This window comes from Malaclemys terrapin, chromosome 13, assembly GCF_027887155.1.
Source record: "Malaclemys terrapin pileata isolate rMalTer1 chromosome 13, rMalTer1.hap1, whole genome shotgun sequence".
Classification (NCBI taxonomy): domain Eukaryota; kingdom Metazoa; phylum Chordata; order Testudines; family Emydidae; genus Malaclemys; species Malaclemys terrapin.
Window position 1 is genome coordinate 8,320,767 of NC_071517.1, and position 13,500 is coordinate 8,334,266.

At 37.7% G+C, this 13,500-nt stretch overlaps 1 protein-coding gene across 3 annotated transcripts in view; it reads left to right on the forward strand.

Moving 5' to 3' along the window:
- The window catches only part of SMURF2 (SMAD specific E3 ubiquitin protein ligase 2), a 92,258-nt gene that overhangs the window by 64,267 nt on the left and 14,491 nt on the right, over positions 1-13,500 (forward strand). For 2 of the 3 annotated variants that reach the window (XM_054046725.1, XM_054046726.1), the window contains exons 10-13: positions 4,287-4,445; positions 4,672-4,737; positions 10,093-10,297; positions 11,954-12,057. In XM_054046725.1, the coding sequence (XP_053902700.1) occupies positions 4,287-4,445; positions 4,672-4,737; positions 10,093-10,297; positions 11,954-12,057 (534 nt within the window). The remainder of the gene's footprint in view (positions 1-4,286; positions 4,446-4,671; positions 4,738-10,092; positions 10,298-11,953; positions 12,058-13,500) is intronic. The other variant, XM_054046727.1, reaches the window with a different exon arrangement.

Here is a 13,500-nt window from a genome sequence, read left to right on the forward strand (position 1 = left end):
CCACAAGTACTCCTGTTCTTCTTTCAACAAAATAAATTACACCCCTTGCATCAAAAACTAAGACTTCAAAGAATTCTTCAATAATAGAAAGTCTCAGAGAATAAATAAAACTGTTTTTATGAAAGGAAGTATGGTACCTGATGGTGTTAGTATCAGATATAGCCCCAAAGTTTATAACCAAGTCTGGCTTTTTATCCCTAATAAAATAATGGAACACACAGTAGAAGATGGAAAAATCACCAAGGCTTTGTCTACACTACACAGCTTTGTTGCTAAAAGTCAGGCAGTGTAAACGCTGTTTGTTGGCACTTTTGCCGACAAAATACTTCCACCCTGTATGAGCGGGGTTCGTTTTGTTGACTGGAGAGCACTCAACTTCTGTCTTTCGGGGGAATGGGGGCTTTTAAGCACTTGTGAACAACATTGTCCTTGAATTGGCAGTGTAATCAAAGCCTTAATATGTAGGGCTGGCTCGTCAAAAGTTCTCAGCTCCCACTGAGAGAAATGGGAGCTCCCAGAAGCTCAGCAACCTGGCGTCTGCCTTTAGGTACCCAAATGAGAACTGAGTTCTTATAAAAATCTGGCCCATAGAAGATAACTGAAGCATGAGAGTTTAGCAACATAAATTTTAAGTGCAAATCTTGTCAAACAAACTGAATTATTTTTTTGTTTGCAGACAAGCCTGGGAATTTAAATTCCTAACTGTGCTGGACATTAAAAATTGTGGATTTAACACAGAGCCTGGTTTTATGGCTCATTACAACAATTTGTAACACATTCTGCTGCCTACTCACCCTCCTTTGCTCTATGACTGCAGAGGTGCTAAGTGCCCACTTCATTTTAAGTGGTCTCCTAAACACCCCTTGTGTTTAACAATCTGTCCCACCTTCTATTTAGCTGCAATACTCTATGGTTACCTTCTGCAGATTTGAGGAAGAGCTCTGTGAAGCTTGAAAGCTTGTCCTTTCCAACAATAGAAGTTGGTCCAATAAAAGATATTACCTCACTCATCTTGTCTCTCTGGGTTATTTTATTGACAGAATTAAAAAAAAAATTGAAAAGAATATGGTTGATGTCTTGTATGTTGAGACTTTAATAATGCATTGGATACAATATCTTATGGTCTCACAATCAAAATAATTCAAATTGGCTTGGATATGAATACTATCCCATGGTGAACTAATTGAAGGACTGTAAATAAAAGGGTAATGAGAAATGACAGTTTTTGAAGCTGAGAAAGGCGTGTAGTATATTACTTCAGGATTTGGCGTTAGATCCCTTTTCATTAAATATCTTCCTTTAATGATCTGGAAGAAGGGAGCAGGCAGCACATACATGAAATGTACGTATTACACTAATTTGGGAGGAGATGATATGAACACCACTGAGGACAAGGCAGTAATACAAAGGAACCTAGATGTGATAGAAAGGGATGCTCGAAACAGCAAAATATGATTTAACTTGGAAAATGTAAGCCAATATGTTTTTGTAAAAAGGTAACTTGCAACACTGATACTCAATGGGATATAGAAGTTGTGAAAATGGTGGGATACACCTAGAGGTGACCATGGATAGCGTTTGTAATAGTCCAAAAGATCCAATGTAAGGCTGTGTGTACAGGGGTATTCTATAGTGGAGCAAGAGGGAATACATAGACTGTTCCTTGGATATTGTAGTTAGTTCAGGGCACCTCATTACCCATAGACAAATGGAAGGAGTACGCACAAGAGAACCAAATTGATAAAAGGGCTAGAAGGCATTGACTTGATTCTTTACACACAAAAAGCTAATGTGTACAACTTGGCTAAACATTTAAAGGGGAAGATTAATCTGAAGTGTGTAAATATCAGGAGGAAGGGGAATATAATTAGGAGTAATGAATTAAGAGGGAAAAGAGATCACGAAAATGTTCCATACATTGATGAGATATACTAAATTCTGGAATGGTCTCCTAAGGGAAATGGGGAAGCCCAATTTTCTTGACATATTTGAAACTAGATTAAGTACTAGAAAAATGTGCTCTGCAGAATAAATTCTGCCTTTTCAGGGGGAGATGGACAGGATAATCCAATACATCTTTGCATCTCCACTTTCCAGAAGGTTGAGGTTTACTGTCCCACTCATTAAACACATCCCTGTCTGTGTAAAGAGAGAGAATTGTTAGTTTAAAAAAAATCCTTGTTAACACACTGGAAGCTCTTTAAGATTATTACCTCCTAAAATCTGCTGATGCTAATGTAAAAATGGCATGTACAGTCCTAAATTGGCAGCAAGCCCTGAGATTTATAAGAAACTTAACAACTCTGTGGTTGGCTTCTGCTCATGTTCATTCCCATGTAAATGGATGTTGTATTGCCAGAAGTGGGTAAGGTGCTTCAAAACCATAGTATGAAGAACAAAAATTAAAGTTTTTAATGAAAAAGTGACACTTTTGCTGTTTGAAATACTACTGTTGAGATAAGAAAAATACCTTTATTGTGACATTGTCCTTTGGGGGACTATGGAGAAGACTTTCTAAAACACAAAAGGCAATTAAGCAGCTGATGCCAAATTGTCAACTGCTGTTTGTGCTTAGAAAATCTTCCCCTGCATCACACTTTCCAATATTTTCTGTGAGCAATATATTCTCTATCTTGCTGCGTAGAACTAGTCTCCATTTGTATGTGGGGACTTTTTTTAAAATACACCTTAATTTATCCACGCTCTTTGTGCCTCAGATAATTGAAGTTGTAATTGAGAGCATATTGACATTTAGTTGTTTGTGGGTGTGATCAGGTGGCTTAACATCTACTTCATAGAGTACTGCCGTCATTTTGCCCTGTCATTATTTACGGCTACAGACTTGATGCAAGAAAGGAGGGTTTAGAAATTATACCTGTAGCCTATATAAGTACATGCCTCTCTCTTAAATAGATCAGCCTCATTTTGATTGTTCAGGTTGGGGATGGGGAAGGAAATCCAAATTCTAGACTGGTGGCGGAATATAACAACATTTATATTCAGCTATTTTTGTATTTAATAGATTTAATTAAGAGCAGCACAAACTTCTCAAACTGTAATTATAATGTAAAAGATAGAAGCTTCTGTGTGATAGCAAGAGGTCAGTGGATCTGCAAATTAACCCCATCATGAAAAATTGATTCATTAAAATGCTTTGGACAAAAATTATTATTTGCTAGGTATTTATTGCTCCACCTAAAAAGGTGAGCTACTAAAGAGATTTCCTTTCACTATACTTATTGTAATCTTGTAAATTCTTTCATATATCCTGTGTTAAAATACTATTTTCTAACTATTTACAATGACACTACTCTTTTCTGAATCAAAAGCAGTACTGCTATGCTTCATATTCTACAACAAGACCTCACAAAGGGTATAGTGGGATTGATAGTCTTCTACATTAGTTGAAGACTGCCATTGTTACAAACTGGTAAAGAATTGGGGCACTGGTCCTTTTACAAAAGATACCAAATGCTTAAAGATGCAGCATAATAATTTGCTTTGTAAAAAGTCATAATCTGTGTATTTGGGGCCAAATTGCTTCATGAGTTACATATGCCCTACTTCCAAGGATGTCAACAGAAGTTGAGCTAGAGTACCTAACGGTTGTCAGGGAGAAAGGATGTTTTATCATTCCTCAGAGAAATGCTATGCAGTTTTTAAAAAACACAGTATTCATCTTAAATAAATTAACCTGCATATGCTACTTGCATTCTTCTGACTTTAATAGAGATTACCTGAGACCACTTAATTGTTTACTTAAAATACTCCTTAGAGCTTTTCTTGCATCTAATTGTTTGTTTTTAAAACAGCCAAAAATGACTTTTTGTTTGGGCAGATATCGTACATAAATCTTCATGGAAAATGTAACTAATCAGAAATGTGGTTTGTTTTGTGGGAGTTTTTTAAATGTGATTGAGTGGCTTAAATGACTATTATTATTTTTAAAACTGTTTATTGTTAAAACTGGTGCAACTCCGGTTGGCAAATATGGTGGCAGCTTTTATTTTTGTTTTAAATCTGTATTAAATTAGTATCTGATTGTTATTTTGTAAAAATGAAGATTATGTAATAACTGCTTTTCCAATGCATGTGTAGTCGGGTGTGTATATTTTCATTTTCTTTGGTAGGATTGTACCTTGGGAGTAGAGATTCCAGCTGAACAGATTAAGTTTCTGAAACAATACATTTTCTCAGACTTCATGGAATTGTTCTGTTACATTTACACTTGTTTGGCTCAGAGGCCAAATGCTGAGGTATTTTTCATTTTATATTTGTTTTTGCAGGGATCTTAGCAACATCAATTGTGAAGAGCTTGGTCCACTGCCTCCTGGATGGGAGATCCGTAATACAGCAACAGGCAGAGTTTATTTTGTCGACCATAACAACAGAACGACACAGTTTACAGATCCGCGGCTATCTGCTAATTTGCACTTAGTTTTAAAGTAAGTTTGAGAAGTGTCCAGCACGTATTAAATTTAATATTAGAACAAGAAGGTGACTTGTGCGAGTGCTTGTTATAAGCCAAGGCGCATTCTGTGTTATGTAAACTCTCTGCAACAGTATTTGCCCTTTAATTAACATGCTGCAGACATCTGTGTAATAACATAATATATATGAGAGAGCTTTGATTACTATATAAATATTTTAATCTCTACCACCCTTCAACAGGGGCGTGGCCACTGTGATGTCATGGGGGGGCAGGTGCCATCCAATGGAAGAGATCTGCCACCCCAGGTGAGAGATTGTATAACAGTGGCATTTATCCAGGGACAGTAAAAGTAGTGCCTGCTGTACCTTTTTGCATTGTCTTCAGATTTTAATGTTTTAATCTATGGGGTAACAAACTGATTTAAAAAAATTAGATGACATATTTTGTTGTCGTTAAAATAAAACATTGATGCTTTGGGCCAGGGAGCAACTAGGTATCCTTCCACAGTTTGTCCAGCTCCAGATCTCTAATAAAGACAATTAGAAACATTCTGAACAAAAAGAACCACTCATTAGAAATGAAGCTACTACTAAACACAGAGAAAAATAGTAAGGGTATTTATGATGTGCGCTAGGAATATGTCCCAGCATTTAGAATCTTAAGCAAAACCTAAATCTGGGTATTTTCAGATACTGCCTTTTTATTATTATTAAATAAACATTAAGGAATTCTGGCGCTTACTTTCATTCCTGGTGTACTCATTTCGCATTGGAGTGTTTCTATACCACTAAATGTGGAAACCAAAAAGAATACAAATGTTTGTTTTGTCTAGACACAGCTATCAGCTTGACCAGACATTGCTGGAATTTTGACTCTGCTGTTTCTCCCACTAACAACTTTTTAAGACCTTTGTTTCTGGAAACACCTGCATAGCATTAACTAGGTGTTGAATGGAAGAAACAATGAAGAGCTGGATGGAGAGAAAGGAGGTGTTTGGGAGGGATAGCAATACGTTTTCTTAAAGGGAATCAGGGTATGTCTACACTTAAACTGCTACAGCAGCACAGCTTCAGTGTAGACACTACCTGTGCCAACAGAAGGGGTTCTCCCATTGGCATAGATAATCCACCTCCCCAAGAGGCAGTAGCTAGGTAGATGGAAGAATTCTTCCTTTGACCTAGCACTGCCTACACAGAGGGTTAGGTGAGCATAACTGTGTCTTGGGGGTGTGTGGATTTTTAGCTATGCCAATAAAAGTTCCCGGTAGACCAGCCTTCAGCCATTGGGAAGTGAAGCCAAGGAGAGTATGTCAGGAGCCAGCAAGCAGAAGAATCAAATTAGGTTCCGAAAACATCCAGAAAAGCTTTTTATGTAATTTGTGCCATCACCTAAGTAGGCTAGCTGGTTTGGGAAAATGGCTTTTGTCTGGACAATCCACATCTGGAATCTAGTGTATTGAGAGAGAATTTGCCATCTAAACATGAGAAAAAAATATTTTTAAATGTTTTGAGGACCATATTTTTGAGTGTTATGGGCATTTTATGAAAGTCTTCGTAGTACAAGATGGCATCTTTTTATGAACGATTTAACTTTTTTTCTTAACTGTGTTTAGATTCCTTGTCTCCTTAGCTGCATGCTGGCATTGAAATTGAATTTACCAATGATACTTTGGGAGCCTGCACACATCCAACACACAGAACTATTTTTATTTGGATATTTTAACCAAAAATTCTCTTGTACAACAATACAATTTTTATATTTGTAGAAAATTCAATTTGTAGGAGTATATTTATTTTTAAAAAAGAAATATTCTGGTTAGCACAGCCTCCGTTTAGATCCACCAGTTGCCATTTCATAGATATTTACAAAATAACTATGACATGGTCGTTCGCATGACATTTTATTGTGCTTACAATAGAGCTAGCTTTGCATCAGAAAAATCCAGTTTGACTAGCAAACTCCAGAACCATTTTACACTTCTTCAAGCTGTAAAGACCTATAACAACATGCTTAAGTTTTTCATTTGTACATCTGTCTTTCATTAGAAAAGGATTTTAGAAATTCAACCAACAGTGTGTGCAGGCTGATAAATCTTCTGTAATGTTTATTCTTTTATTGTACCAGACAGGATATGTGAAAGTGATTCTCTCTCCACGCCCCCCCATTTGCTCTGAAGTAAAAACACGTCATTTGCCTTAGGCCTGAAAGATTTTTGTAAATTATTTGAAAAATAAAATAATATTGTTTAAGAGGGATGGGTGGAATATAATTCCAAGTCCAAAAATATAACATAGGGTTCAGTTCAGATGATACTGACTTTTCCATTGAGCAGAGATGCCATTTTGCCCCGATGCCATTATACATAGCTACCTAATTCTGTTTAAAATTTAAATATTGGCCCAGAGTTACTGATAGTTTTCAAGGCTGAATGAGTTAAATAAATGCTTCATTGAGTATATTACTTTGGAAGTGTAGTTGAGCAATTTTCTGGTGATACAAACATTGAAAAATAACTATGAAAATAGCAAAATACCAGCATCAACAGTTCAGTAATGGTAAAATAATGTTTTTATTATTTTAAGTACTGCAAACTATTTAGCTAATACTTCATTGTGATTTGTTTTTGGTCTGATTCAGCTAATACTGTTTTTTTTTTCTCCCTCCAGTCCTGCTGATATTTTAAAAAATTGTAATTTGATGCATAGTTCTTAAACTCATGCTGATTTCACAGATTACTTACTTTTCCTTTAAGACTGAGATTAATTGGCTTTGTATCTACAGGACTACTATCTTGAGTACGGTATATAGTATTACCTTGTCTGGTAGGCCTTATACAAGGGATGTTTTTACTGGCTTGCCCTTGTGGAATTAGAATGTGCAGGAAAAGGAAATTATTCTTTCATTTAACTTGAGCATCATCAAGAGTTATCCTCGAGTATATGGAGTTTATATTGTTGTTAAACATCAATCTATTGTCATATGTCTCATCATGAGTGAGAGGATAGTGTTAGATATAAGTCACGGGTAGAAATACATAGCACTAATGATGTAGGGCTGGATTCAGGAGCTATGTGGGGGACTTTGCTTCAAGGGCCATTTGGAGGTGGACCTTTAGGGCTGGTCTATACTAGACGATTAAGTTGACCCAGCTACGTTGCTCGGCAATGTGATAAATTCATATTCCTGAGTGATATAGTAAAACTGTCATAAGTCCCTGTGTAGACAGTGCTAAGTTGATGAAAGAATTCTTCCATCGACATAGCTACTACCTCCTGGGGAGGTGGCTTACCTTTGCCAATGGGAGATCCCTTCCTGAAGCACTACAGCAGTGAACCTCACCAGTATAGCGTTTTAAATGTAGACAAGTCCATAGAAATGATTTGTCTGAGTTTTTTGGGAAAGAATGGAGAGGGAAGTAGACTGTCTTACGCTTTAGCTCTGAGTAGCACTGAGATGTTGGTTGTCTTCCTCATTAAATCATTTTAGTGCCTTTTTTAGGATAATGGTTTTAAGATAATTGTAGCTCATTGTAAATAAAACCAACCATGGTCACTTTACAGAGGTATTTTTAGAGTTTAAATTTAATTTTCTTTCTTCACCCCAAATAACTGCTCCTGGAGATTTCTCTGATATCTGCTTCTTGCTAAATCTTATGCAAAGTAGTTTACAGTTTATTCTGTGAAATTTGCAATGGCAGAAGGGGGAGGAAAAATTCCATTGATACCTGTTTCCTGACTAGCAGATAATTAATAAGTTCTCTGTCCTAAATATTGGTGGTAGAACTGAATTTAATTCCATTATCCCCTCCTTAGAGCCTGTGGGATAAAAGCAAATATTAACATTAAAATTATTTTTGTTTTTGTTTTAGTGATTTAGAATGTGCCCTATGGCAGTGTTTATCAAACTCTGGCAGCATGGACCACCTTGTAATTGTTGTTGGTCTGCAGTGATCTTTCTGGTCCCAGTTTTCCTCCTTTTTCGCCCTGCTAAATTGCATTAAAAGAAAGGGTTCTGTAATAACAGAATGGCTACTGAAACCCTGGAGCAAGCTGGGACTTTCGCTTTTAACTGCCAACCCTGAATGCTGAAAGCTTGCTGGAAATGACTTCTGGTTGGCCATTGTTCATAGGGAGCTTTCTAGCAGATCATGTTCAAAACAGTCAACAGACTAAAATATTTTCAGGTCTAAAATTATGCATGGTTCTGTTTAGAATCTTTCGTGTATGAAGTTTGAGATATCATTAATAAGTCAACTGAAAAAACACATACTGAAATGTAACCTTCATTATACAGTACTGTACATTCAATGTACTATCTTCTGTGTTCCACATAAGACTTTTTGCTGGACAGCTTAAGTAAAGCGTACCTTTTTTACACCGTTGTGCTAGGTCATGGTTTCCCAGATGATGGGTCATGACCCACCAACAGGTCATGGGAAGATTCTAAACGGGTCGCAGGTATAGTGCAGAGGGGGAGCCCAGCTCACACTCACCCTGGAGCTGCGGCTCCTTTCCTGTGGGGCTGGGCCTGATTCCGCACTCCAGACATGGCCTGGCATGATAGGTTACAGCACCGCTGAGATTTGGCTTGGCCACCCCACTTTCATGACAGAGTGGCACTGTGGCCCTGTGCCTAGAGTGGGGAATTGGGTCTAGTCCAATGGGATGGGAACTGCCACTGGGGGGTGAGTGCAGGGCAGGCTCGCTCTCTATCCCACTCCCCCATCCCCACAGGTTCTCCCTTCTGCACTGGGCTGGGATTAGGGTTGGTGGGGTGGAGGGTGATGCTGCGGGTGGCCAGTGCCCCCTTGGTAGGGTGAGGAGAAAGGGGCAGAAGAGGACGCTGGCCTATGATTTTGCCCCCTTCTTCTCCCAATGAATTTGGACCTTGGTTGGCTTGCAAAAAAAGACAAAATGCAGTTGGTGGGTCACCTTATTAAAAAGTTTAGGTATCACTGATCTAGCTCAAGGAATATCCACTTATTGTGTGCAAGATGGACACTTTCACATGCCTGTAGCTTTATAAAATCTCTTAGAATTGGTAGTAAAACTACGTGATTATCTGTGCCAATTAATTACATGTGAACTCCCTACATTCCTGTGGCCCAGACTAGTCCAGGTACAAGGGACAAGGTCCTTGCCAAGCTGCCAATACAAACATCTTTTTGTAAGCTTACTCTTTTTCAGACAAGCCATTTAAAACAGACTGTGGTATTGACTGTAGATTAGAGGCGTAGTGTTTGGCATATCCCTGAATTTTAAAATGGAGGAAGGTAAAACATGCAAAGGAAATATGGAAATGGTATCTAAGAAATTCAGTGTCAGCAGCTCAGTGGTAAAACTGTATAGATAATGCTTTATTATACAGTGCTATAACCTTTTACGTACTTCATAGAATAGTACTAATGGAAATAACAAACCCTGAAACCAGCTACTTGCCAAGAAAGACAGAAGCATATGTCTTTGGTCAGGATAAAGTCTCTGGACTTTTTTCTTTTTTTCCTTTTACTGAAACTGGACATTTTAAAAAATGTAATTACAATAAGTAACCATGTGTCATTGAAACTAGTTTTGTTGTAAATACTAAAATTTAAAAAATATCTGAGAGGGAAATAGAGGCATGTGACTTGAGTTTCTGAAAATAGCTCTGTTTATTCCTAGCCGTCAGAACCAACTTAAAGATCATCATCAGCAACAGCAGGTAGTATCATTGTGCCAGCTTCCAGATGAGGCAGAATGTCTGACTGTGCCAAGGTATAAGCGAGACCTAGTGCAGAAACTCAAGATTCTGAGGCAAGAATTGTCACAGCACCAACCCCAAGCTGGCCATTGTCGTATTGAAGTCTCCAGGGAAGAGATTTTTGAGGTAATCTAAAGCTAAGGAAACTCTACCCATTTTTAAGTGACGGGAGAGAGAGAGTAGGGGAGGGAACTTTTCCGAGGGGGTGGTGATGGTAAGGGTTGAGGAGAGTGTATAGATAATCGTAGATCCTAGATGGGATGGGATTCTCTTCCAGGAAAGAAATGAAAAAGGAGGGGCAGTTGTTTAGGAGAAGGGAGGGTGTAGATTGAAAAAAAAAATTTTTATAAATATAACAGATAAATAACTTCATATAGCATTCATCTTTGATATTGTAATTATACAGTATGTATCTCAAATACACATTTTTGTTCAGATTTTTGAATTCTCAAGGCTGCTGACTGACAGGAGACACCCAAAGTGCAGTGTTCTTACTGGAATTTTGCAACATTGTTTTGCTGAAATGATCTTATGCAGTTGTAATTCTTTGGCTCCCCTTCACTGCAACCTTCTCACTTTACACTCAACTTCCAAGTCTCCACATTGTGGTCACCATTTTTCCACCCAAGCGGGATTGGATGAGTCTTCCTTTGAAGACTCGCTCATCTCACTTTAATTAGCTGGGGGGCTGCTGTGCAGTAATCAGACATGCCAACTCACAAATTTATCATGAGTGACGCGATTTTTAAGTAAAATTGAGCCTCACTCACGATCTTACGATAGAACTCTCAAATGTCAAGAATTTTTTATATATATTTGCTTAAAAAAAAAAAAGACATTTGAGAGCTATCGCGAGATCATGAGTGAGGCCTAATTTTACTTAGAAATCACTGTCAGCCAACAACTTGCCCTCCCCAGGGCGCTCGCTGTACTAAAAGGTACGTTTTTAGCTGTGTGGTTGCAGAGGAAAGGTTGAAAATGTGACCTGAGAGCACCTTAGAGGCTCAGAAACCAGTAGGGAAATAGAGAACCCACATTTCATTGTCTTAAAAATAATGAGGACTTTTTTTTAATCTCATGATATTTGGGGGTCTGACTCATGATTTTCTAATAGCAAGGGTTGACAACTCTGAAAAGCTGTAGTCCCTTGGAGGCGGGGTGCTAGCTCCAGGGGATCATGACATTGCTCTCAAGTAGAAACTGTACATTTAATACCCAGTTCTTCATTCCTCCTACCTCTTTTTTCTTCAGTTTCTTTAGCCACACATTTTCTTCCCATAGTGTGTGGGAGTTACCTGATAGAGGTGTAACTCTAGGTTTCCCAGTAGCAGAGGGCATCCAGTGCTTGCAATATTTGATATTCCTTAATGCTCCCCTGAAGATTTGTTTTTGTACCTACCCTTTACAGATTGCCCATGTTTTGTCTTCTCAGACAGGAGAAATGAGCCCTTATATAGCACTTTCAATTTTCAAAGCAGTTTACTGACAATTATAGCTTTTAATTACTTGTAGAAGCTATAGAAGGACAAAACAAAAAAGAAACAATCCCTGCACATGACCAGCAATTTAAGGATCTGTGGCTTTTCTAGCATATCTAGTCTTTTATTTGACCGGTAATGTTATATTGGTAGAAAACATAGTAGTTTGAGAAATAGTAGTTAATAACTGAAAGGACACCGTCTGGTTTAGGTACTCAGAGTCAAATGATTTACCATAACAAATAGTAGTAGGATGTCTATCCATAAACAGCAGTGAATAAGACAGTAGATGGTGTGATTGCAGGAGTCTTACAGGCAAGTCATGAAGATGAGGCCGAAGGACCTGTGGAAGCGATTAATGATAAAATTTCGTGGAGAAGAAGGCCTTGATTATGGAGGGGTTGCCAGGTATGCTAGAAAACATGATCTAAATTATCCTGCTTCTAAGTACTGTGTCTTTTTAAAGTCTTTTTTTTAATGTGTGTTCCACTAATAACTTGTACATCAAAATTTTTTCTCTCCGTTTTCTGGTGTTTCTCTAGAGTAGAAAATATTAATTCCTTTGTTGGGGTATATCTTGTAAGTAAATCTGCAAGATTACTGCAGATCTTAACATAGATGCATTTTAAATGTGAGAGATGTTTCTAGTAACTCCACTGAAGATGTAGTTGGTTTTTCCCCCCTCTGGTTACTGAAGCTTAGATATCGGAGAGTTTACACCATTAAGAACTGACTCCACCTTGTGGTACATTTTTGGTAAGAAAAGTGAGTCTAATATTGTAGTTTTGAATGAAAAACTTTGACTAGGATTTAAAGTCAAATGTTAGCAGTTACTAGAGTAGGGAAGTAAGCCTATTTTAATTTTTCACTTGTTAAAAAACCAGTTTTTTCTGCTGGTAGCAAATGTTTCAGTTTAAACATCGTTTAAAATGGTTTTGATATAACAGCTACAAGTATTTTAACATATGAAGTCCTTGTTGCTACTGTAAAATAACCTAGATGCTACTGTAATACAGTCAAAAATATTAACATGCCCATCCTTGCTGGCATATGGATTTGTGACCTGTGAATTAAATAAGCTGTGAGATAGAAGTTAACGTATTTATTGTGGTGAATAGCACTTTTATGTTAAATTCTAAAAAATACATAAGTAGTGAGAATTGCAACTTTCATTCATTCTTAAGCATCCATCTGCCCCCCAAAATTGGGTAGTATTTCTTTGGCATCTTTAGGTGCTGTATGGCAGGTTGTCGTAATGAAAGACACAAGGCAACTATTATATTGAACATATCTTTAGACCCCTGCGTGGTTACAAAATGTGTATCTGCATCTGATCCGCAAAATTGTTCCCGCAGATATCCACATCCGCAGGTATAAAGCAGATAACCGTGGAGTTGAAGGGCTTTACATAACTTTACTTGATTTTGCATAATAACACTACAGTGTGTTTGCTTCATGTAACCTCCCATCCCTGGAGGATAACTTCTCATTTTAATCATTACTGTTACAACAATCTAATAATTTGCTGTCTTAATTACAGCTGCTTGTTCAGTTATAACAAAAATGTTTCAAAAGTAGAAATAACAGATGCAGTAAGGTGTCCTTTTCCATGCTTCTGCTAGTGTTTTCTAGCACTACTTCTGGTTGGCTTACCTTGGACAATCAGCCCTCTGCTTTGCTGGCAGCCAAAGAAGCAAAGGAGTAGTATGAAAAATTATGGCTGTTCTCCTCCGCCCCTTAAAGCAATATGTATCAATCAGTGCAAACCTATTTAGCACTTTAAATTGAAGGCTTTAAAGTAAATGGCCTTCAGGTAATGGATACGTTCAGCAAAGTATCATACAGCAGTGT